This window comes from Bufo gargarizans, chromosome 1, assembly GCF_014858855.1.
Source record: "Bufo gargarizans isolate SCDJY-AF-19 chromosome 1, ASM1485885v1, whole genome shotgun sequence".
NCBI lineage: Eukaryota > Metazoa > Chordata > Amphibia > Anura > Bufonidae > Bufo > Bufo gargarizans.
In genome coordinates, this window is record NC_058080.1 from 361,077,809 (window position 1) to 361,105,068 (window position 27,260).

Below are 27,260 nucleotides of genomic sequence, written 5' to 3' on the forward strand. Positions count from 1 at the left end.
GGTTTGGGCCTCCCTGACTACAAACTCAGATTCCACATATATGCTCGACAAAATTGTAAAACCATGGCGGGTGTGCTGACACAATATCACGGAGGCAAGTTACGTCCTTGTGCCTTTTTCTCAAAGGTGGTTCTGGCATCAATCCAAGGAATGCCGGCCTGTCTGAGATCTCTTGCAGCCTGTGCTATGATGGTTGAGCTTGCAACGCCACTCACAATGGGACATGAGACTATCCTGTACACCACACAGGATAGTCTTAGGCCTTCTCAAAGGCATACACACACAGCACATGTCCGCACAAAGACTGTCTAGATGTGAGATTGTACTCCTCAGCAATCCCTCCCTCCAAATCAAATACGCAACACACACCTCAGGTCCAGCACCTATCTTGAATGCCCTATTAGGACTTAAAGAAGCTGAGGATCACTTGACAGAGGCACATGATTGTATACACGCCATACAACATGAGACATCACCCCGCTCTGATTTACAATCTGTACTAGTAGAAGGGGCTCCTGATGTTTTTGTTTATGGATCCTGCAGCAGACCAAATGACAACACTTATCATGCAGGATATGCTATTGTTATGCTAGACCCATCACATACCAATCTGCAGAAGCAGCAGAATTAATTGCACTCACGAGAGCATGCATACTACATGAAGGCAAGCCAGTCACCATTTACACTGACAGCAGGTATGAACATGAAGTGGTCTGGGACCACGGGGTCATTTGGCAAAGGAGACGATTCAAGCACATCTCACATTCACAACTTGTCATACAACTTTTAGAAGCCATAAGATTTCCCTCACAGATTGCAATTGTCCACTGCAGGGCGCATACTGGTGGTAAAGATCATGTGTCCCAAGGCAATGCCCTGGCAGACGCGGAGGTCAAGAAGGCTGCACTGATGGCCCCGGCCACATTGCAAATGGTGAAATTAGTACCTCCTTCACTTGAGTTAAGTCAGATGCTTGTGGATCTCCAGTCCTCAGCTACTGACGATGAAATGGCTGATTGGTGTTATCCAATCTTGCAGAAGAATCCTAGGACAGGATTAATCTGCAAAGAGGGGGAAAATCCTTTCAGTCACCACCAAAACAAAGGGCACACACTGTAATATTTTGTTGGACCGCCTTTAGCTTTGATTATGGCACGCATTCGCTGTGGCATTGTTTCGATAAGATTCTGCAATGTCACAAGATTTATTTCCATCCAGTGTTGCATTAATTTTCACAAAGATCTTGCATTGATGATGGTAGAGTCTGACTGCTGCGCAGAGCCTTCTCCAGCACATCCCAAAGATTCTCAATAGGGTTAAGGTCTGGACTCTGTGGTGGCTAATCCATGTGTGAAAATGATGTCTCGTGCTCCCTGAACCACTATTTCACACTTTGAGCACGATGAATCCTGGCATTGTCATCTTGGAATATGCCCATGCCATCAGGGAAGAAAAAATCCATTGATGGAATAACCTGGTCATTCAGTATGTTCAGGTGGTCAGCTGACCTCATTCTTGGAGCACATACTTTTGGTGAACCTAGACCTGACCAACTGCAGCAACCCCAGATCATAGCACTGCCCCCACAGGCTTGTACAGTAGGCACTAGGCATGATGGGTGCATCACTTCATCTGCCTCTCTTCTTACCCTGATGCGCTCATCACTCTGGAACAGGGTAAATCTGGACTCATCAGACCACATGACCTTCTTCCATTGCTCCAGAGTCCAATCTTTATGCTCCCTACCTAGGGAGTCCAATCTTTATGCTCCCTAGCAAGTTGAAGCCTTTTTTCTGGTTTGCCTCACTGAATAGTGGTTTTCTTATGGCTACACAGCTGTTCAGTCCCAATCCCTTGAGTTCCCTTCGCATTGTGCGTGTGGAAATACTCTTACTTTCACTATTAAGATGCTCTTACTTTCACAATTAAACTACAGAGGGTCATTGTAACTACATGGGGCACTGCAACGGGTCTTTATAAATGCTTCGACCACTATAGGAGGCATTATAACTACTGTAGACAGTATAGGTGACTTTATTACTATTGTGGGCTCTTATAGGGGTATTTTATAGAGGGGTCTTGTTACTGCTGGGGGCATTATTATTGAGCACATATTAATAGGGATGCTATTGGAGGTACTGTGGGGCAGTGTTCCTCAACTCCAGTCCTCAGGGCCCACCTACCGGTCATGATTTGAGAGTGTCCCACAAAATGATTACCTGTGGTAAGTCCTGATGCACTGACACTAATTGTATCATCTGCTCAATACTAAGGCCCCTTTCAAACAAGCGAGTTTTCCGCGCGGGTGCAATGCGTGATGTGAACGAGTAGCAACCGCATTGAATCCTGACCCATTCATTTCAATGGGTCTGTGTACATGAGCATTTTTTTCACGCATCAGTTCTGTGTTGCGTAAAAAACGCAGCATGTTCTATATTCTGCGTTTTTCACGCAGCCCTGGCCCCATAGAAGTGAATGTGGCTTAAGTGAAAAACGCATTTCATCCACAAGCAAGTGCAGATGCAATGCGTTTTTTACTGATGGTTGCTAAAAGATGTTGTATGTAAAATCTACAGTTTTTTATCACGCGCGTGAAAAATGATTCAAAACGCATTGCACCGGTGCGGAAAAAAACTAAACACAATCACAGACAAAACTGACTTAACTTGCTTGCAATATGGTGCGAGTTTCACTGAACGCACCCTGAACGCATCCGGACCTAATCCGTCACGCTCGTGTGAAAGAGGCCTAAGGAAATCCTGAACACATGACCATCAGGTGGGCCTTGAGGACTAGAGTTGAGGAACCCTGCTGTAGGGAATGCTATTACCATGGAGGACAGTTTGGGAGCATGTTATTATGGGGGACTATCTGTCTAGCTCTACCACAGTATTGGGGGTAGCAGCAGGAAGACAGTGTTGAGGCACCAGAAAGGGAAGGATGATAGTAAGGCCCCTTTCACACGAGCAAGTTTTCCACGCGGGTGCAATGCGTGACGTGAACGCATTGCACCCGCATTGAATCCTGACCCATTCATTTCAATGGGTCTGTGTACATCAGCGTTTCTTTCACGCATCAGTTCTGTGTTGTGTGAAAAAACAAAGCATGTTCTATATTCTGCGTTTTTCACGCAGCCCTGGCCCCATAGAAGTCAATGGGGCTGCGTGAAAAACGGATTGCATCCGCCAAGCAAGTGCGGGTGCGATGCGTTTTTCACTGATGGTTGCTAAGAGATGTTGTTTGTAAACATTCCGTTTTTTATCACGCACGTGAAAAACACATGAAAACGCATCGCACCCGCACGGAAAAAACTGAACGGAATCGCAGACAAAACTGACTAAACTTGCTTGCAAAATGGTGCGAGTTTCACTGAACCCACCCTGAACGCATCCAGAGGCAATCCGTCACGCTCGTGTGAAAGAGGCCTAAAGTAGGGAATTTTTTTCTGTGAAACTCTGCAGAGACGAGACGCGGCTGAAAGAAGGGTCTTATCTCCGAATGAAGACGCTGAGGAAAGTCTACATCACAGGAGATGCCACTGGATGGATGACGTATGTGGTGCTGTATTATACTGTGTATTTTGTAGTGACGTATGTAATGTCCAAACACATATCTGTTTCAGGGTAGGGTTGGGGGGAGGGGGGATTTAGAATTTGGGCCACACTGCCTCAGCCTGGCCCCAGACTTGAGGTCACACTGTGCGTGTTCTGAATTCTGGGGCCTCACACCCATCTACTACATTATCTGTAATCAGAGCGTTATGCCTGTGTTATCTGTAGTGTTACATAGGACTGCAGGTAACATCTATCACATTATCTGTACTCAGAGGGTTATCCCTGTGTTATCTGTAGTGTTACATAGGACTACAGGTGACATCTACTACATTATCTGTACTCAGAGAGTTATCCATGTGTTATCTGTAGTGTTACATAGGACTGCAGGTAACATGTATCACATTATCTGTACTCAGAGGGTTATCCCTGTGTTATCTGTAGTGTTACATAGGACTGCAGGTAACATCTACTACATTATCTGTAATCAGAGCGTTATCCCTGTGTTATCTGTAGTGTTACATAGAACTGCAGGTAACATCTATCACATTATCTGTACTCAGAGGGTTATGCCTGTGTTATCTGTAGTGTTACATAGGACTGCAGGTAACATCTATCACATTATCTGTACTCAGAGGGTTATCCCTGTGTTATCTGTAGTGTTACATAGGACTACAGGTGACATCTACTACATTATCTGTACTCAGAGAGTTATCCATGTGTTATCTGTAGTGTTACATAGGACTGCAGGTAACATGTATCACATTATCTGTACTCAGAGGGTTATCCCTGTGTTATCTGTAGTGTTACATAGGACTGCAGGTAACATCTACTACATTATCTGAAAAAGGGGCAAGGCCACAGGTTGGGGGGGGGGGGGGCACAATACTTGGCTTGCCCTTGGTGCTGGCAACCCACGCTACGCCACTGAGTCCACCATTGAATGCAGGAGAAAGTGGACCAGAAGGATAAACAGCAGGGGGTGCTATCAGAGAGGAGACTGTACATAAAAAAGAACAGTATTATTACATGGATATGGCAATATTAGTTAATAAAGGATAACCACACTGAGAACACTTTTCTTGTCAATCTGCAGTGGGGTTATTTACTAATGCCAGTTTGGAGTAAAAACAAGCCACAAGACCCTTTTTTGCACCTTGTTAATGCCTGTGCAACAATATTTTGTCCCAGTCTACGTTTCTGTGTCATCCCAACCTCTGGTGATTGGCAACGGTGTGTTGGGGACATTACCTCGGGAAATTCACTAACATTTATGACTGGAAACAGGCGTAAATGTTGGCGAAAAACTTCTCCAGTCAGGGACTGAAGTAGTTTTTACTCCAGATGCCCAGACAGCCAGCAGATGTGCCTAATTTATGATGAGGTGTGCATGTCATCATAAATTGGGCGCAGCCTCTGGCAGCATAGGATGACTGATCAAAGACTGACGATAACAGCCAGTCTTTTATAAAGTGACCCCCAGTGTCTTTGTAGTTCGTTTTCATGGCTGCTGGTGGATTTGATAGCATTACGTCTTTGCTTGGTTTTAGTGAGGGTACTACTTTAACTAAACAACAGTGCCCTCTGCTGGCTGTAGTACAGCACAGCACACAATCTTGTTTAAAGAGAACCTGTCATCAACTTTATGCTGACCGTACTGAGAGCAGTATAAAGTAGTGACAGAAATGCTGATTTCAGCGATGTGTCACTCATCAGCTAAAAGTAAGTGGTTACAGAGAACTAACATCACAATCATTGCAGACTGGCCCTGGAAAAGAGTCACGGCCACCTGAGAAGAGTCCTGGTTATTCATGAATTCTTGCTCTCCCTGCTGATGACTGACAGGCTTCTACCTAGTTTTCTCCCATTCTTTATAGTAGCTAACTGCCAACCATCAGCAGATGGGTGAGGTGAGAGAGCAGGAGATTAGGAATAACCAGGACTCTTCTCAGATAGATCTGACTCTTCTCAAGGCCTGGGCTGTAATGATTATGATGCTGGTTCTCAGCAACCACTTACTTTTAGCACATGAGTGACACATCGCTGAAATCAACATTTCTGTCACTATTTTATACTGCCCTCAGTACGGTCAGCATAAAGTTGATGACAGGTTCCCTTTAATGTCAACCAAGCAAACACAATCCTGGAAGGGTAGTCAAAGCTTCATTTATTCAGTACATTTAAAAAGGGGTCCCACAAGATCTAATACTGCATGTTATTTGTATGCATAATTGATTCATGGATGTATTATGATTGCCATGTTTGAAATGAGAAAGGATTTTTTTCTCCCTAAGGCTATGCTTACATCTGGTTCGGAGGCTCCGACGGGAAACTGTTGCAGATTCAGTTGGTTTTGATGGGAAAAACAGAATTCTCTCGGATCCGTTCATGCAGTTGTGAACAGAGTTTATGATGAGGGTTGAGTCAAAAGGGCATCTACAGTGTATTTTTGCCTTCTGCCAGGCCTGTACTTTTGGGGGATACATTACATGCCATGTCTCTAGGAGGAACTCATACTGTACTCATACTGTGCTTTAAATAGGTGGAGCTCAGTGAATGATCCTATCCTTGGGCTCTGTTCACGTACAGTAAATGTATTCATAAGGTCACAATCCCACGGTGTATTCACTGTAACAAAAAAAAATGTATATGCTGACCATGCCATATACATTGTTTTTTAGTGAGTGCCTATACAAAAGTGTAGTTAAATAGAAGTGAATGGGGCAGAGCTGTGATACCAAACTCAGCCGATATACAATGTACGGTACTGTGCTTGGTGATCAGGGAGAAGGCGGCAGCACCACTGCGAGTGCCGGTGCTTTCCTAAACAGCTAATCAGCATGGGGCCCAGGTGTCAGACGCCATCCATCAGATACTGATGGCCTATCCAGAAGATAGATCATCAATTAAAGGGCATCTGTCAGCAGATTTGTACCTATGAAACTTGCTGACCTATTGCATGTGCGCTTGGCAGCTGAAGGCAGCTGTGTTGGTCCTATATTCATATATGCCTGCACTCAGGGGCGTAGCTAAAGGCTCATGGGCCCTGGTGCAAGAGTTCAGCTTGGGCTCCACTTCCCTCAGTGCTTTGCGGCAAGGGGCAGGGGTGCACATAGCCTTTCTGCTGCCTCAGGGAAAAATGGAAAGCCTCCCTCCCCATTTCAACCTACCCCCTCCCCTCCAGCCCTACCATCAAAGACATACTTGGAAAACATTACTTACAGCGCTACAAAACATACCTCTTATATCCAGTCATGTCTCCTCTCCTTCTCTTTCCTCATCTTCTCCATTCGGTCCAGACTGCCATGTATTCAGCCATTTTCAGTTTGATAAAAGGACTGCTTAGTTTTCTACATTTCCATCATCCTCACATCTTCTGAACACCCCAATACTGTGGCTTCTGTCTTCCCCAATATTATACTGCAGAAACAGATAATCTCCCTGAAAATACTAGTAGTATTACGCAGATGGTGTCCCCTTCAATAATGATTCACACACAGTGCCCTAAAAAAATAACTGGACCAAATAGTGTCCCTGATACTAACAATGTAAACATAATCTACCCCAAAAATACAAACCGGACTCCAAAAAAGTTGGGACACTATACAAATCGTGAATAAAAACTGAATGCAATGATGTGGAGATGGCAAATGTCAATATTTTATTTGTAATAGAACGTAGATGACAGATCAAACGTTTAATCCGAGTAAATGTATCATTTTAAAGGAAAAATACGTTGATTCAAAATTTCACGGTGTCAACAAATCCCAAAAAAGTTGGGACAAGTAGCAATAAGAGGCTGGAAAAAGTAAATTTGAGCATAACGAAGAGCTGGAAGACCAATTAACACTAATTAGGTCAATTGGCAACATGATTGGGTATAAAAAGAGCTTCTCAGAGTGGCAGTGTCTCTCAGAAGCCAAGATGGGTAGAGGATCACCAATTCCCACAATGTTGCACAGAAAGATAGTGGAGCAATATCAGAAAGGTGTTACCCAGCGAAAAATAGCAAAGACTTTGCATCTATCATCATCAACTGTGCATAACATCATCCGAAGATTCAGAGAATCTGGAACAATCTCTGTGCATAAGGGTCAAGGCCGTAAAACCATACTGGATGCCCGTGATCTCCGGGCCCTTAAACGACACTGCACCACAAACAGGAATGCTACTGTAAAGGAAATCACAGAATGGGCTCAGGAATACTTCCAGAAACCATTGTCAGTGAACACAATCCACCGTGCCATCCGCCGTTGCCAGCTGAAACTCTACAGTGCAAAGAAGAAGACATTTCTAAGCAAGATCCACAAGCTCAGGCGTTTTCACTGGGCCAGGGATCATTTAAAATGGAGTGTGGCAAAATGGAAGACTGTTCTGTGGTCAGACGAGTCACGATTCCAAGTTCATTTTGGAAATCTGGGACGCCATGTCATCCGGACCAAAGAGGACAAGGACAACCCAAGTTGTTATCAACGCTCAGTTCAGAAGCCTGCATCTCTGATGGTATGGGGTTGCATGAGTGCGTGTGGCATGGGCAGCTTGCATGTCTGGAAAGGCACCATCAATGCAGAAAAATATATTCAGGTTCTAGAACAACATATGCTCCCATCCAGACGTCATCTCTTTCAGGGAAGACCCTGCATTTTTCAACAAGATAATGCCAGACCACATTCTACATCAATCACAACATCATGGCTGCGTAGGAGAAGGATCCGGGTACAGGAATGGCCAGTCTGCAGTCCAGATCTTTCACCTATAGAGAACATTTGGCGCATCATAAAAAGGAAGGTGCAACAAAGAAGGCCCAAGACGATTGAACAGTTAGAGGCCTGTATTAGACAAGAATGAGAGAGCATTCCTATTTCTAAACTTGAGAAACTGGTCTCCTCGGTCCCCAGATGTCTGTTGAGTGTTGTAAGAAGAAGGGGAGATGCCACACAGTGGTGAAAATGGCCTTGTCCCAACTTTTTGGGGATTTGTTGACACCATGAAATTCTGATTCAACATATTTTTCCCTTAAAATGGTACATTTTCTCAGTTTAAACTTTTGTTCAGTGATTTATGTTCTATTCTGAATAAAATATTAGAAGTTGGCACCTCCACATCATTGCATTCAGTTTTTATTCACGATTTGTATAGTGTCCCAACTTTTTTGGAATCCGGTTTGTAATTGTGCTAAGCCTGATACTGTGCCAGGATACCCCCCACAGTACTAGTGCTCCCCAAAGTCCCAATATAAATGATTATCTGCCACAGTGCATTTAGTGTTACCAGTGCCCCTAATAGTAATAATGCCCGCATTGTGCCTATACTAGTAATCATGTTCCCCGTAGTCCCCTAGTAGTAATAGCGTGCCTTATACACTACGTGCAGAATTATTAGGCAAATGAGTATTTTGACCACATCATCCTCTTTATGCATGTTGTCTTACTCCAAGCTGTATAGGCTCGAAAGCCTACTACCAATTAAGCATATTAGGTGATGTGCATCTCTGTAATGAGAAGGGGTGTGGTCTAATGACATCAACACCCTATATCAGGTGTGCATAATTATTAGGCAACTTCCTTTCCTTTGGCAAAATGGGTCAAAAGAAGGACTTGACAGGCTCAGAAAAGTCAAAAATAGTGAGATATCTTGCAGAGGGATGCAGCACTCTTAAAATTGCAAAGCTTCTGAAGCGTGATCATCGAACAATCAAGCGTTTCATTCAAAATAGTCAACAGGGTCGCAAGAAGCGTGTGGAAAAACCAAGGCGCAAAATAACTGCCCATGAACTGAGAAAAGTCAAGCGTGCAGCTGCCAAGATGCCACTTGCCACCAGTTTGGCCATATTTCAGAGCTGCAACATCACTGGAGTGCCCAAAAACACAAGGTGTGCAATACTCAGAGACATGGCCAAGGTAAGAAAGGCTGAAAGACGATCACCACTGAACAAGACACACAAGCTGAAACGTCAAGACTGGGCCAAGAAATATCTCAAGACTGATTTTTCTAAGGTTTTATGGACTGATGAAATGAGAGTGAGTCTTGATGGGCCAGATGGATGGGCCCGTGGCTGGATTGGTAAAGGGCAGAGAGCTCCAGTCCGACTCAGACGCCAGCAAGGTGGAGGTGGAGTACTGGTTTGGGCTGGTATCATCAAAGATGAGCTTGTGGGGCCTTTTTGGGTTGAGGATGGAGTCAAGCTCAACTCCCAGTCCTACTGCCAGTTTCTGGAAGACACCTTCTTCAAGCAGTGGTACAGGAAGAAGTCTGCAAGGTAAGAAAAACATGATTTTCATGCAGGACAATGCTCCATCACACGCGTCCAAGTACTCCACAACGTGGCTGGCAAGAAAGGGTATAAAAGAAGAAAATCTAATGACATGGCCTCCTTGTTCACCTGATCTGAACCCCATTGAGAACCTGTGGTCCATCATCAAATGTGAGATTTACAAGGAGGGAACATAGTACACCTCTCTGAACAGTGTCTGGGAGGCTGTGGTTGCTGCTGCACGCAATGTTGATGGTGAACAGATCAAAACACTGACAGAATCCATGGATGGCAGGCTTTTGAGTGTCCTTGCAAAGAAAGGTGGCTATATTGGTCACTGATTTGTTTTTGTTTTGTTTTTGAATGTCAGAAATGTATATTTGTGAATGTTGAGATGTTATATTGGTTTCACTGGTAAAAATAAATAATTGAAATGGGTATATATTTGTTTTTTGTTAAGTTGCCTAATAATTATGTACAGTAATAGTCACCTGCACACACAGATATCCCCCTAAAATAGCTAAAACTAAAAACAAACTAAAAACTACTTCCAAAAATATTCAGCTTTGATATTAATGAGTTTTTTGGGTTCATTGAGAACATGGTTGTTGTTCAATAATAAAATTAATCCTCAAAAATACAACTTGCCTAATAATTCTGCACTCTCTGTAATGTGTGTCAGTAGAAAAATACCTCTTTATAATGTGCACCAGTACAAAAATACCCCCTTACAATGTGTGCCAGTACACAAATTACCCCCTTACCTTTCAGTTGATACCCTCATATCAGATCCTTAGATCAGACTTCCATATCGAACCCAAGATCAAACCTCCATACCAGATCTGAAATCAGACCCCCATATCGGACCTCTGATCAGACCCCAATATGAGATCCTCAGATCAGACACCCATATCAAATCTCATCAGAACCCCATATCAGATCTCAGATCAGGTCCCTAGATCAAACTTCCATATCAGACCTTAGATCCGACCCCAATATCAGATCCTCAGATCTCCATATCAGATTCTCAGACCCTCTTATCAGTTCCTTAATCCCCCATATGAGATCTTTAGACCCCCTTATCACACCCTGGGACCCCCATAACAGATCTACAAAAACCCCATATCAGACCTCAGATCAGACCCCCCCATGTCAGATTCTCAGACGCCATATCAGACCTCAGATCAGAGCCCCCCATATAAGATCCTCAGATCCCCATATTAGATCCTCAGACCCCCTTATCAGACCCTGGGACCCCTATAATAGATCTGCAGACCCCATATCAGATCCTCAGACCCCCATATCAGACCTTAGATTAGAGTCAGATCCCATATCAGATCTGCAGACCCCCATATCAGACTTTAGATCAGATTCAGATTCAGACTCCATATCAGATCCTCAGACCCCCATATCAGACCCAAAATTAATAAATAAACTTACCACTCCTTCTCCGCCGCTGATTTGCAATTCCAGCATCCTCTTCTTCATTCCCCGGGGAGGGTGAGTACAGCATTAGCAGCTCTTCACTCCTCCTGCCTTCTGCAGACTAGTGGGCATTTCCATAATGGTCTACATTTTATAAAGCAAAAGATACCTGGCCTTAGGGACCGGTCGCTAATGCGAATGGTGCAACCCCTATCGTCAGATTAGGCCTGTCTCTAAAAACCAGGGACTGTCCCTGCAAATTCGGGACAGTTGGCAACTATGCTATTGTAGATTAAAGTGCAGAGGGCATTGCAGTTGCAGAGACAGAGGAGCCTCTAGGTCTGACGGTAACACCCCTAGAGGCTCATTTGCAGATAGTAAAACTTCATTTTTCTCAGCAATGCAGGCAGATATGAGATGGGACCGACACAGATGTCTTCAGCTGCCAAGTGCACATGTAACAGGTCAGCCAGTTTCATAGGCACAAATCTGCTGACTGATGCCTTTAAAATATCTCAGAAAACTCCTTTAAAAAATGAATATATCAACATATACTGGCCAAACATATGTCAAATAGGACACTCTTCTGACATATATTTGGCTAATGAAAGTCAATGGCCATGCTGAACTTATATGCGAAATGTAAATCAAAGATGACATGTCATGTAATATAGGCATTTCTATGATACTTTCTGTCAATGGAACGCATGCCAGGACATACTTCCCGTCATTGATACGCACGCCAGAGTATTCTTTGTGTATTGCCGATGGGTGCCCGCGAGGTCCAGGATTCATTTCCTGGCCATGTAATGCATCATTTCGATGCTTCCACTTGAGCTCCATCCGGCACATGCGCGCACACAGGTCTGAGATGCTGCCCCACATCATACCGCGCCATTGAATATACCCATGGGTCCTGCACCGATGACGCTTACGTGTCTTCACCACATTCCCTCTCCAGCTGACTTTACTTATAAAACAGGTGAATATTATTGTAGCTTAATTTATCTATATATATATACAAACCGGATTCCAAAAAAGTTGGGACACTATACAAATCGTTAATAAAAACTGAATGCAATGATGTGGAGGTGCCAACTTCTAATATTTTATTCAGAATAGAACATAAATCACGGAACAAAAGTTTAAACTGAGAAAATGTACCATTTTAAGGGAAAAATATGTTGAATCTGAATTTCATGGTGTCAACAAATCCCCAAAAAGTTGGGACAAGGCCATTTTCACCACTGTGTGGCATCTCCCCTTCTTCTTACAACACTCAACAGACATCTGGGGACCGAGGAGACCAGTTTCTCAAGTTTAGAAATAGGAATGCTCTCCCCTTCTTGTCTAATACAGGCCTCTAACTGTTCAATCGTCTTGGGCCTTCTTTGTTGCACCTTCCTTTTTATGATGCGCCAAATGTTCTCTATAGGTAAAAGATCTGGACTGCAGACTGGCCATTTCAGTACCCGGATCCTTCTCCTACGCAGCCATGATGTTGTGATTGATGCAGAATGTGGTCTGGCATTATCTTGTTGAAAAATGCAGGGTCTTCCCTGAAAGAGATGACGTCTGGATGGGAGCATATGTTGTTCTAGAACCTGAATATATTTTTCTGCATTGATGGTGCCTTTCCAGACATGCAAGCTGCCCATGCCACACGCACTCATGCAACCCCATACCATCAGAGATGCAGGCTTCTGAACTGAGCGTTGATAACAACTTGGGTTGTCCTTGTCCTCTTTGGTCCGGATGACATGGCGTCCCAGATTTCCAAAAAGAACTTGGAATCGTGACTCGTCTGACCACAGAACAGTCTTCCATTTTGCCACACTCCATTTTAAATGATGCCTGGCCCAGTGAAAACGCCTGAGCTTGTGGATCTTGCTTAGAAATGGCTTCTTCTTTGCACTGTAGAGTTTCAGCTGGCAACGGCGGATGGCACGGTGGATTGTGTTCACTGACAATGGTTTCTGGAAGTATTCCTGAGACCATTCTGTGATTTCCTTTACAGTAGCATTCCTGTTTGTGGTGCAGTGTCGTTTAAGGGCCCGGAGATCACGGGCATCCAGTATGGTTTTACGGCCTTGACCCTTACGCACAGAGATTGTTCCAGATTCTCTGAATCTTCGGATGATGTTATGCACAGTTGATGATGATAGATGCAAAGTCTTTGCAATTTTTCGCTGGGTAACACCTTTCTGATATTGCTCCACTATCTTTCTGCGCAACATTGTGGGAATTGGTGATCCTCTACCCATCTTGGCTTCTGAGAGACACTGCCACTCTGAGAAGCTCTTTTTATACCCAATCATGTTGCCAATTGACCTAATTAGTGTTAATTGGTCTTCCAGCTCTTCGTTATGCTCAAATTTACTTTTTCCAGCCTCTTATTGCTACTTGTCCCAACTTTTGGGGGATTTGTTGACACCGTGAAAATTTGAATCAACGTATTTTTCCTTTAAAATGATACATTTACTCGGATTAAATGTTTGATCTGTCATCTACGCTCTATTACAAATAAAATATTGACATTTGCCATCTCCACATCATTGCATTCAGTTTTTATTCACAATTTTTTAGTGTCCCAACTTTTTTGGAATCCGGTTTGTATTTATGGCACACTCAACATGGTTAGTTGACCCCTGAGGAAGCTGGTGCCATCCGGCGATACATGTGGGGCGTATTGCCCACCAACCTGCACCACCAATCTGTTTACTTGATAAGTATTGCACAATTTTTGGTGCCATATTCTTACATGCTATACATTGTGTACTTATGTGGTGGTATATAGAAGTGCCTATTTAGAACCAGGTTGTTGTGGACATGTGTGTTGGATATATTATTTATATTATATTTTCTTATGTCATGTAATGTAAGGTTGCTTTCAGAGTAAATTTTAGTGTCTGTATTATGGCCACAATACCCAGAATTCACATGGTTCTACTGATGTTATGCAAAACTGCAGGAGGTTCAGGTATTGCATCCATAATACAAACCTGCCTCAAGCTAGAAAATACAGTGACTAGATCGGGTAAATAAAAATATCACAAATATCGCAGTGTAGGGATGATAGCATACAAATGAATGGAGTTGCAGAGAGACCCGCACATTTGCCGCGACCCCAGCATCGCAAAAAAATCCATCCTTTTTTTGGTTTACAGATAACAATTTGACGCACGGACATAATTCACATGACTGTATTTTTGGTCTGCATCCAGATCACACATGGAGCCATTTCTTTCTACGGGTCCACAAAAAAAGGATAGGACACTACATGCTGTCCGCATCCGTATGTCCGTTCTGCAGTCCCGCACAAAAGATAGAACATGTCCTAATATTGTCTGTTTTGCAGACATGAATAGGCATTCTTACAATGGGTCCACAAATAACCAGATGCAACGCAGACGTCTCAAGGACATCATCCATATTTTTTGGGGGAATCTGTGTTTTGCGGACTGCAAAGTACATATGGTCATGTGAATGCACCCTAAATCTGTCCCACTGGGTGCAAAAAACGCTAGAAAAATGCCACAAAAACAAATGCAAGTGCTTATTTTGGTGTTTTTTTTATAGGGGTTGCAAAAATACCAGAACAAAACTCATATGCGTTGGGACTCTTATGCCACCTTCACACAGCCAGGGCTCATTTATACCAACGTAAGGGCTCCGTGCCCCTATTGTGGACCTATCGTTTGCGTAGCAGAGGCACGGATCAGAAGCCAATGGAAACACTCCGAAGCACTTCCATGGCCTTTCGGGTCCGTGCTTCCCCACCGCAAAAGATAGTACTTTTGCCTATTTTACTGATCACTGACCCATTCAAGTCAAGGAGTCCTCAGTGTTTGGTCAGTGATTTCCATGAGTGATTGTGAGCCAAAACCAGGAGTGAAGCCTCCACTCCAGCCTGTTCTGTGTTTTTGACCTGCACCTGGTTTTGGTTCACAATAAATGATGGAAATCGCTGACCAAATAACTGAAGTGTGAACTAGGATTTATACTGCCATTTTTTTTCATGCAGTGACTATCCTGATCATTGTGTATAGGCAACATGGAGAGAACTGTTGTGCAAACACATGTGAGATATACAAAACACATACCTGCTTCAGATACACGGCTTCCTGCTGTTTATCAACAGTGCTAGGCTGTTTTGTACAAGCAGCATTATTCTGCACAAAAATGTCTTCATGGTATGTAAGATTAACCATGTGTAGCTGGCCAGCTAAGACCTGTCCTAGGTTGCTAAGGCTGCTTTCACACTAGCGTTCGCTGGTCCGCTCGTGAGCTCCGTTTGAAGGAGCTCACGAGCGGACCTGAACGCAGCCGTCCAGCCCTGATGCAGTCTGAATGGAGGCGGATCCGCTCAGACTGCATCAGTCTGGCGGCGTTCAGCCTCCGCTCCGCTCGCCTCCGCACGGACAGGCGGACAGCTGAACGCTGCTTGCAGCGTTCGGGTGTCCGCCTGGCCGTGCGGAGGCGTGCGGATCCGTGCGGATCCGTCCAGACTTTCAATGTAAGTCAATGGGGACGAATCCGTTTGAAGATGCCACAATGTGGCTCAATCTTCAAGCGGATCCGTCCCCCATTGACTTTACATTGAAAGTCTGGACGGATCCGTACTAGGCTATTTTCACACTTAGCTGTTCTATGCTAAAAATAATGCAGACGGATCCGTTCTGAACGGAGCCTCCGTCTGCATTATTATGAGCGGATCCGTTCAGAACGGATCCGCCCGAACGCTAGTGTGAAAGTAGCCTAATATAGCTTATATTTTTATACAACTAGACCTGCCAAGAACCTTAATACAGTTCCTATGTTTGTGTGTTAAAGACAAAAGCAGAGTTATTTACAGTGACTTCATGTTTGGATGTCTTATAACTGTTTTATATATATATTGTGTTCACAGAAGCAAAAAAAGATAATATGCCTTTAAGATTCATTATATAATGTAAGGTAAGCTCAATAACACAGCAGAAACAACAAAAAGCAGAGAGTTAAACTGTTGTTGCTGGGCAGGAGTCTTGACCAATCCTAGCCAGCCTCACACAGCCCAGGAGTTTTGACCAATTGCAGCTAGCCTCACACACAGCTTGTGTGGGAAATTCCCCTAGCAGGAGCTGCTGGAATCATTATTCACTAAAGAGAGGAGCTGAACAGACACACACTCCACTAAGAGCTGTGTTTTATGGAAGCAGAGAGGCCAAAATAGGTATTTAAAACAGTTATATAATGTTCCTACTGTTAATAGTGATTAGAACTGTATACTGAACCAGTTATATGTGTGTTTACTTGCAGTTCCACCAAATTCAATTGCAAACTACAAATACCATACAAACAATTGCAATCATTCAAATTCCATATTGCAATCCAAATTGCATACAACCATACCAGATCATACTCAACCAATCTGCAAATAGTTAATGCTAACTGCATACTGCTAATTGCAACCAAATTCACCAAGTAGAACTATTAGCTAACCTCAGATATACCTCTCAGAGAGATCATAAAGTGCTTAAATAACTTAAAGTGAGAGTACAGATATAGAAATATATCCACCATGCTATGTTGAATGACAAGATTGAACAGTTGAACCACCATCTTATACATACCGCCATTTTGTGATATCTTTTCAACACGTGTTATGTACATGGACTATCTGCTGCAGAGGCGGCAGTGTTATAGATGAAGAAAAGTTAATAAAGAAGTTATTTCAAGCATTTGGTGTGCTCTTTAAACCTACTGTTTCCATAGAATGGCGCTAGAGGAATTACAGAGTAGTAGACAGTCTTGTTAGGCTAAAAGTCAGAGATATCAAAATTCTTCTAATGCCACAACGCAAAAGCACTTCATAGTGCTGCACCTGCCACACCATGTGAGGACTGTATTATCCAATATGTCTACATAATAACTGGGACATTATACATATTTTGCTATAATAAAAAATAGGTTTTATTAAGGAAAAACAACATTGTAGATTAATGGGAGTTATAGTAACACCTTCAGGACCCTGCCATTTTTCATCTTAAAGACCAGGCCATTTTTTTGCAAATCTGACATGTGTCACTTTATGTGGTGATAACTTTAAAACGCTTTTACTTATCCAGGCCATTCTGAGATTGTTTTCTCATCACATATTGTACTTCATGACAGTGGTAAAATTGAGTCAAAAATGTTATTTTTATTTATAAAAAAATTCCCAATATACCCCCCAAAAAAATGAAAAATTAGCAAATTTCCAAATTTCAATTTATCTACTTTTATAATAGATAGTAATACCTCCAAAAATAGTTATTACTTTACATTCCCCATATGTCTACTTCATGTTTGGATCATTTTGTGAATGCCATTTTATTTTTTTGGGGACGTTAGAAGGCTTAAAAGTTTAGAAGCAAATCTTGAAATTTTTCTGAAAATTTCCAAAACCCATTTTTTAAGGGCCAGTTCAGATCTGAAGTCACTTTGTGAGGCTTACATATTAGAAACCACCCAAAAATGACCCCATTTTAAAAACTAGATACCTCCAGGTATTCAAATCAGATTTTACAAACTTTGTTAACCCTTTTGGTGTTCAACAAGAATTAATGGAAAATGGAGATGAAATTTCAGAATTTCACTTTTTCGGCAGATTTTCCATTTACATTTTTTTCTACTAACAAAGCAAGGGTTATAAGCCAAACAAAACTCAATATTTAAAACTAACTGTTTTGGCACTGTTTTTATTTTTTGCTATTTACAATGTTCATCTGACAGGTTAGATCATGTGGTATTTTTATAAAGCAGGTTGTTATGGACGCAACAATACCAAATATGACTACTTATTTTGGTTGTTTGTTTCAGTTTTGCATAATAAAGCATTTTTGAAAAAAAAAGATTTTTTTAGTGTCCCCACAATCTGAAAGCCGTATTTATTTCTATAGGGTGTATATGACTTTTTGATCGCTTGCTATTACACTTTTTGTGGTGTAAGGTGACAAAAAATGGCTTTTTTTACACTTTATTTTTATTTTTACGGTGTTCATCTGAGAGGTGTGATATTTTTATAGAGCAGGTTGTTATGGATGCTGTGATACCTAATATGTATACCTTTCTTATATACTTAAGTTTTACACAATAACAGCATTTTTAAAACCAAAAAAATAATGTTTTAGTGTATCCAGCCTTAGTTATTTTTTATTTTTTGGGCGATTGTCTTAGGTAGGATATCATTTTTTGCAAGATGAGGTAACTGTTAGATTGGTACTATTTTGGAGGGCATATGCCTTTTTGATCGCTTGGTGTTGCACTTTTAGTGATGTAAGGTGACAAAAAAAGTTGTTTTTTAGCACAGTTTTTAATTATTTTTTTTGACGGTATTCATTTGAGTGGTTATGTGATATCTTTATATAGGCGGTCGATACGGACGCGGCAATACCTAATATGTCTACTTAGCTTTTTTTGTTTATTTTTAACACATTTTTTTACTTTATTTTGGGAAAAGGACGCTTTCTTAATTATTTTTTTTAACTTTTTTTACACTTTATTTTTTGTCCCATTCTGGGACTTCAACTTTTGGGGGTCTGATCCTCTTTACAATGCATCACAATATTTCTGTATTGTGATGCATTGGCTGTAAGTGTATTACAGACTGTTAGGCTGCCTTCCCTGCCATCGGGTCCCCATCACAGCAGCGCGGGGAACCGATGGAAGCTCCTATACCCGCAAGGACATCGCACGTGACCGCAGCACTGACCGCGGCACATCAAGAGTCAATGTGCTGGCATCGGTGATATCACCGATGTTGGCGCATGCAGCAGGGGTCCGGCTATCAGTACAGCGTTAGTACGGCGCTGGTCCTTAAGTCACGGACATCTGCGCCGTACATGTACAGCTCGGGTCCTCTACGGGCTAATGGCATTTAATTTCTTTTTTTAACTAGTCACTTAACTCATCTACTCTTATATCTTGGTTGGAAATAATCATTGTGCCCGTGTAGACCCAATTGGTTGGTGTTGGCTAGGCTCTGTTCACATGCAGTAATCACAAAAAGTTAGGGATATTTGGCTTGTGGGTGAACCTAAAATGCACTCTAACTTTTACCCGTGAACTTAATGTAACCTTCTCTAAACTTTTGAATGCACATGTCCAACTGTTCAGTGTTTCAGTACTTTTTGCACAACTTGCTGTTCTCTAACAAGGAGCTTAACAGCTAAATGCACAACAGGTATTTGATCTATGAATTGCCCAATAAATTTCTAGGTTCAATCAGAATTGGTATTTAAAGAGTCCTCCTCATCATGCTGTTGAAATTTCAACTCATGAGACCAAGATAACACCTAACAATTGATCAACAGTACCTCGTCATTGCGAGGCTTCAAGCAGGATGTTCTCAGACGGACGTGGCCACTGAGCTTAGAGTGTCACAGAGTGTAATCAGTAGGTTGCAAAACAGATACAGAGAGACTGGAAGAGTCACAGAAAGGCATAGAAGTGAACAATGCCCTGCGGAAATGAATGATTAATGCCACAGAACTCCAGGCTCATTTAAGGAAGGTGAGAGGCACCCAAGTGTCACGTCAGACCATTTGAAACCATTTACATCAGCGTGGTCTGCAAGGGTATCTGACCACAGGCGTCATTGTCTTGCATGGGCCATGGGGCATCTACGCTTGATGAGGGACAATAGGCCTCAGTGCTGTTCACTGATGAAAGTTGATTCACGCTGAGCAGAAATGATGGGCGCCAACAATGTTGGAAATATCAAGGAAAGCGCTATTCATCTGCCACTGTTGTCACCAGACGAGCCTTTGGTGATGATGGTGGTGTTACAGTGTGGGCACTTGTGTCTAGTCAATACAGAACTGCCCTATGCTTTTTGAATGGTACAGTGACAAGCCCATACTAGTTTGAATAGCATTATTAATCCAGTCATTGTGCCTCTGCATGAGTAACACATGCCAATTTCATCTTCATGGACAACAATGGCTGCTGGAGATGGGGGTACCTTAAATGGCGTGACATGCACTTTCTCCAGACCTGAATCCCATTGACAACCTATGGGATCAGCTGGGTCACTGTGCAGAGGCTCGTAACTCTGTACCCCAGAACTTCAATGACCTGAGGGCCGCCGTTCAAGAAGAGTGGGATGCCATGCCTCAGCAGACAATAAGTCGACTTGTGAACAGCATGAGATGTCGTTGTCAAGCTGTAATTGATGCTCAAGGCCACATGACAAGTTATTGAGACACTGACATTTTTGTGGGGGTATACCCATCACTGTTGTTGGCTTTTGTTTCATTAAATTGAGATGAGGAAATCACCATTACATGCTTCTACTGAAATACCCTACTTTCATGATATAATATCACTGTAGTGTGAACTTTTTAAGTTTTCCATAAATTTCACCCGAAAGCCAAATATCCCTAACTTTTTGTGAGTAGTGTATGGATCCATTGTATGAGGAAGCCCAGCATTGTGGCTTCTCCATGCATTCAGAAAGAGTCACTCAAGAAATTATTGATGTCAATAGCAACCGATACAATTATATTAACCAAGGACGTTCGTATCATAGAGGCAGACTACATGGTTGCTATGAGAGAGGGTTCCAGTTCTAGTCAATCCTATCTCCATAGTTTTTATGCTGGGGGGCTGTGTATTTCTACTCTGTCTAGAGGAACTAAAATGGTAGCTAACAAAGGGATTAGTAGCTGGCCTAAAGGTTATTTTTCTCGGACCAATGTGTCAAACAATTATCAGGAACAAACCAGACATTCCCTATAACTGCCTGATTGTCAGCGGAGAAGAGGGCTGCATTTACATGCAGCAATCACTTCCACTGTATGAGGAAGAGTGATTGCTACAGTGATGGCTTATCCTCATAGAGAATCATTATTCCTGCGCAGCCGATCCCTGTTTACACAGAACCATTTTCTGCACAGGAGTGTTTGCTCATTCATCGGGTGATCACCACCAACTTTTACATAGGACAATTATCGGGAACAAGCGTTTATACAAACATTCATCCCTGATAATCGGTTGATTATCGAACCATGTAAAAGCACCTTAAAGAGATAAAGCCATGATTGATGTTAAAAATTTAAATGAGACATCATATAGTATATGACTTTCTCTAACAAAGCTAGAACCAGCCCTGTGCCTCACATGGATCAAGAGATCTCCACATTTACTGCTCCAAGTGCTTTGCTAGATTATCTTCAGCCTGGCAGCTCAGGAGGTGTGTCCTATCTGCTGCAGCTCTCTCCCTGTAACTGTCACAGCTTCTAACTTCTAAGATTTAAACTGAGCATGTTCGACCAGGTTAGTGAGACAGACCAAAAAATAAGGAAAATAATAAACAGTAGGTGGCACTATACGGATACATTTTATTGAATAACTCACTGGCTATACTAGATTTTTAATTACATGCAATTACAAAAGTATTCAGATCCAGGTGCTGGTTTGAAAAATGTAGAATATGTTTTGTGACACAACTCTGTTAAAGGGGTTGTCCGGGTTCAGAGCTGAACCCGGACATACCTCCATTTTCACCCCGGCAGCCCCCCTGACTTGCGCATCGGAGCATCCAAAGGCATTTTTTAGAGCTCTGGTGACGATCAGGGCTCTCTATGGGGCTACTAAGCAGAGGCTTCCACCCAGCAGGAAGCCCGGTGACGTCACTGGCACTAAAGGGCAGGCTTTAGTGCTGCCCTAGCCTGTGAAACGGCTAGGGCAGCGCTAAAGCCCGCCCATTTGAGCCGGTGACGTCACCGAACACACTGCCGGGCGGAAGCTTCTGCAGTGTGTTATTCTAAACAAAAGAGCCCTTGCCCTGCGCGATCTAGCACAGGGCAAGGGAGCGCATTGGAGCATGAGATGCTCCATTGCTAACATCAGGGGTGCTACCTGCGTGAAATTATGGTATGTCTGGGTTCAGCTCTGAACCCCTTTAAGAGCCATAGAAAGGAGAAGAATGGAGAAACAAACACCAGATCCTTCTGTCCTAGGTGGCAAAACCCAGAAACATTTAATCTTTGCTATGGGCTCTGCTCTCTACTGTGATTTTAATAATTTTTCACAAATGTCTCCTATAGTCCTCGAATATTTTCCATGCAACGTACACAGAAAACATTGGGGGTCATTTACAAAGACCATCTTTTTACGCCAGTCCTGCAGTGAGAAGACAGAACGCAATATACAAGGGCTTCTCTCTCCTCATTCTAGTGATGTTTGGGGGGTCTCAGCACTTAAACCCCCACCAATCAAAACCTTTTCTATGTCTTTATGACATATCAAAAGTTTGGAAAAAGCTCAGTGATCTATGCTCATAGCTGAAGTAGTAGTAGTCCTCATTTACACCCTCACCTTGCCTTCTTTTTGACTTTTTTACACCAAGAAACAGGTGTAGGGGGATGATCAATCTCTGCGGATTGTTTCTATAGTTTGCGGCTGGCTCTGCTTATACGGATCTTTGGTCGGCAGCCGAGGATAGCTTTCATGTTCTGTACATTCCCCTCCTTTCTTGACCTGTCTGTATAGTAGCTCTTCCCCTCCCAAATGCTGTCTCTGTTTGTGGATAAACAAAAAGCTCAGTAGAGAAAAGAGGAAGAAGCGTGTCATAGAAACTGGGAGCAACTCACACAACAACATTGAAGGACTGGCTCAGAGAGGTCTAACCTCAACCAGGTGAATGTGGACAATAATGCAGGACTATTGATCCAAGCAGGAAACTCACACAGCAGGGTACAGGACTGGCAGAGAGGAGATTGCCAAGAACACCAAAGGTCAGACGCCAGATACTGGACAGAGGTAAGCTTATACAATATGGACGAGGCATATTTACTTATATTTACACTATTTTTAGGCCTAAAAGTAGACAAAAAACATAAATTAGGTCACCGCCAAGGTGAAACAAAGAACAATGACCTGGCTAAAAAATGCTCCAAAAAAAGGCCTAATTGAATCAGCATTTTATGTAGGTTTCTTTTATTATGTGGTCATTTTTGCTTATATAGCGTGTTTTAGCACATAGCGTTTTAATGTCCTTTTTTATTGTATGCCTTGCACTTTTTTAGGGGAAAAAAAAAAGAAATGTGCCCCATTGTAATGTCACTCTATAGCGCTGCATGGGAAGAAAGCAGTAGTAAAAATATACCATGCCTAAATGCCGTTAAAACCAGCCATGCATATTGGGGGTCATTTATCAAAGACCAGCGTTTTACACTGTTTTTTTATAACCCCTGTACTGCCAGAGGATGCGCCTTATTTATGCCTCATTCACATGTCAGTGTTCGGTCAGTGATTTTGAGCCAAAACCAGGCGCGGCTCTAAATCCAGGTGCAGATCTTCCCCTTATACCTGATCTCTGTGGAGGCTCCAATCACTGATCGAAATCATTGACGGAACACTGACGTGTGAATGAGGCCTTATTCTTCAGAAATTAGGTGCACTTCTGGTAGTTCGTGCACCTAGAGAGGAAACTACTTCAGTCATAGTAACATAGTTTATAAGGCGGAAAAAAAGACATCTGTCCATCCAGTTCAGCTTGTTATCCAGAAAGTTGATCCAGTGAGGTAAAAGCCAATTTTCCCCACCTTAGTCCATGTAATCGATTTTCAGGCTTACGTGGTGAGGACGGCATTAACTTATTTTTTTATGCCAAAAACTGGAATAGACTTAATAATATACAGTATGACCCCCGTTGCATGTTTTTTTCTGAACACAATGGGGGAGATTTATCAAAACTGTTTTTTCACCTTTTATTTTCCAAAGGAGCTCTGAAAAATGAAAGGTGGAATCTGATTTGTTCCAATGAACAACTAGGACAGTTTTCCTTTACACCATTTTTTAATAAATCTCCTCCATTATTTTAAACACAACAATGGAGGTCTATGGGAGAAAAACACCAGGCAATGGGACAGAAAAAAAACACCAGACCCAGACACCTAGTGCGATTTGAGAAATTATGCCATTAACCCAAAAAATTGCATTAAAAAAAGCCAGTTTGTCCTATGTTTAATATTTCCTAAATGCTTCCATGCAACATCTGGGACTGGCTTTTTGGCCTCAGAACAAGATAAAAATGCCAGAAAAAAACACAATACAAATCACCTAAAACACATCAGTCTCCTCCAGTGAATAGTGTTTCATTTTATCCTTTACTAACTAAGCCCTCTTGCACAGGACTGTATGTATTTTGCGGTCTGCAAAACACGGATCCGCTAAAAATACGGATGACATCTGTGTGCATTCCGTATTTTGCGGAACAGAACAGCTGGCCCTTCATAGAACAGTACTATCCTTGTCCGTAATGCGTAAATGGTGATTCTGTCTTCTGGCTTGATAAATTATATAATTTGCATTCACCACTAGGAGGCGATAACTGCGTATGGATTTGTACTGCTACTAAAGAACTCAGAACTCTTCCTAGTGGTGGTTGCAGGTAGCTGCTATGTCAGTGTCACTGTAATAACAAGTAAGGCAGTTCAGTGCAAGGTCTCCTCACCATTTGCAAGATCTCTGCTTGCTTAAGCAAATGAAAGCATTGCTTGTCTTTAGAGACTAATTACTGCTCTTGACCATATTCTGCTGATAGAACTGCAGTTTGTTACAATGTATATGTAGGTATGCTAAATACATGAGTAATACAAATCTTCGGTTCTCATTCACTAAGGTTGTGAAATAAAGGGGAATTACAAGGTATATAAGAAAGCTGTATAAGTTTACACTAGACAATCCTTCTGTGTATACAGGGAAACAAAGAGTCGTTTTATGGTCATTCCCATATGCTTACATAACACAAATGTGTAAACCCAGCTCCTTAGAAGACAGAGGAGACATACTGCACTTAGTCCTGCCTGTATGTATTTTGCGGTCTGCAAAAAACGGATCTGCTAAAAATACGGATGACATCTGTGTGCATTCCGTATTTTGCGGAACAGAACAGCTGGCCCTTCATAGAACAGTACTATCCTTGTCCGTAATGCAGACAAGAATAGGACATGTTCTATTTTTTTGCGGTACGAAAATACGGAAATGGAATGCACACGGAGTGCCTTCTGTTGTTTTTGCGGACCCATTGAAATGAACGGTTTCATATACGGTTCATGTGCATTCCGTTTCCGCATGTCCATATTTCCGTCCTGCAAAAAAATTGAACATATCCTATTATTGTTCACATTAGGGGCCAGCAAAATACAGAATACACAGAGATGTCATCCATTATTTTTGTGGATCTGTTTTTTGGGGATGGCAAAATACATAGTCGTGTACATGAGCCCTTAAAGGTATATTGTTGTTTATGCTGAGTTTGGTTGCCTCTTCTTACTACTTTATCTTCTATAGGCTGTTCACTATGGCCATGTCACCTGAGGTATTCCAGGAAGTAGAAACCGCTACTTGTCTCTTGAGTGGAATGTCCTCAGTGGCTTCCAGGATAAGTCGGGCAATTTTATCAGTACTTTTCTTCATCCGCTTTGGAATTTTGCTGCTTGGATATAAAACAATATGGCTGGATGAAGAGAAAGATTTTATTTGCAACTCTACAAGGTTACTCTGCATGCCAAGCTGCTTCGATGAGTTTTTACCTATCTCCTCCTTCAACCTTTTCGCATTACAAATAGTGGCTTTGCTTACACACTCACTATGTGTGGCCTGCTTTGCTCGTTCCGCCATTCAGGCACGGGAAGGCTGGTTGCAAGCCCAGCTTAGGAGAAAGAAAGTACAGTTCAACCTTCATGTAATTGGACTGCTAAGTCGGATGCTTATCGAGGTCCTCTTCATCCTTACATACTTTAAAGTTACAGAAGGGTTTGTGCACCAGAAGACAATTCATTGCCGCTCTACACTGTGCGAAAAATCTGTTATATGTACAGATATAAATTCAACTGTGAAAAATATCTTCAGCTTGTGTCTGTGCGCAGCGTCTGCCACCAGTGCCATGGTCTGCCTGTGGGAGTTAGTAGCCAGCTTTCCAGTCATGCAGAATATAAACCAACCAGCATCAACCACCCAGGTGCAATGGAAAAAGCAGCACTTCTAGGTGATTCATTGACCTCAAACCTGATGTTTTATGGCAGAACCCATCACTGGATATGGACAGACTGAATAAAACATCTACACACCACTTCCTCCCCTCCCAGTAACAGATGTGCGTGCAGCCAGACCATAGGTTTCCAAGGGTTACATGACCAAAGTCCAGATATGCTTCCTCTGTATCACAACCGTAATTGTCCTTTATGACTACACTTTGGATGCTGTGTTCCTGTTGTACTACTGCACATAGATCCAGCTACACAGTGTATGGTATTTCACTGGAACTCAATATCTTAAAGGGGTTGGCTGCTTTCTGGCTACTGTTGTACCAATGTGTTTGTAAGAGGACCATACGGGGTTTACTAATATACTCTTTGTTGATATTTAGCATTTTCTATATTTCATAAGGTATTCTCCCTTGTTGGCCAAGTCTTTTGTGCTGTCCATAAAATGGCTGCTGATGGAGGGTCATGCAACCAGGCAAATCACACAGTCTCCTCCACTCAAATACACTGCACCTATACTAAACTCCCAACAGGGAAAGTGCAGATGGCAGATGTGGTGTCTGGAGTTATGTTTGCCTGGTCACATGACCCTCCATCAGCAGCCATTTTATGGACAAGTCTCCTGTGTGGACAGCTCAGAAGATTTGCCCAACAAGGGGACATGGCTTATGAAATATAGCAAACAGCATATAGCAAACAAAGGCTGTAATAGTAAGTGTCATATACTCATCTTACATACACATTGGTCAAAAGTATCTAGAAAGCGGCCAGCCCCTTTAATGGAAATGATAGATTTTGCTGAAGGATTGAATACATCCTAGTACCCCTACTCCTCTCTATCTACACTTTTGGCCTGGGACAGCTCATAGAGTCCCATGGCTTTCAGTATCACTCCTACGCTGACGACACACAAATCTACCTCTCTGGTCCAGGCATCACCACCTAACTATCCAGAATCCCACAATGTCTATCTTCTATATCATCCTTCTTCTCCTCTCGCTTTCTAAAACTGGATAA

General features: G+C 42.4%; 2 protein-coding genes across 2 annotated transcripts in view; one reads left to right on the forward strand and one right to left on the reverse strand.

The window, feature by feature from the left end:
• Positions 1–15,440, reverse strand: part of APC2 (APC regulator of WNT signaling pathway 2) — a 146,648-nt gene extending 131,208 nt beyond the window's left edge. The window contains exon 1 of the mRNA XM_044278966.1: positions 15,333–15,440. Within this exon, the coding sequence (XP_044134901.1) occupies positions 15,333–15,440 (108 nt within the window). The remainder of the gene's footprint in view (positions 1–15,332) is intronic.
• A 7,440-nt stretch (positions 15,441–22,880) lies between these two features.
• LOC122930115 (gap junction beta-1 protein-like) lies at positions 22,881–26,649 on the forward strand. The gene is made up of 2 exons (XM_044283453.1): positions 22,881–23,013; positions 25,549–26,649. Exon 2 carries the CDS (start codon positions 25,559–25,561, stop codon positions 26,243–26,245), a length of 687 nt encoding a protein of 228 aa, XP_044139388.1. The 5' UTR covers positions 22,881–23,013; positions 25,549–25,558; the 3' UTR covers positions 26,246–26,649.
• The last annotated feature ends 611 nt before the right edge of the window (positions 26,650–27,260 follow it).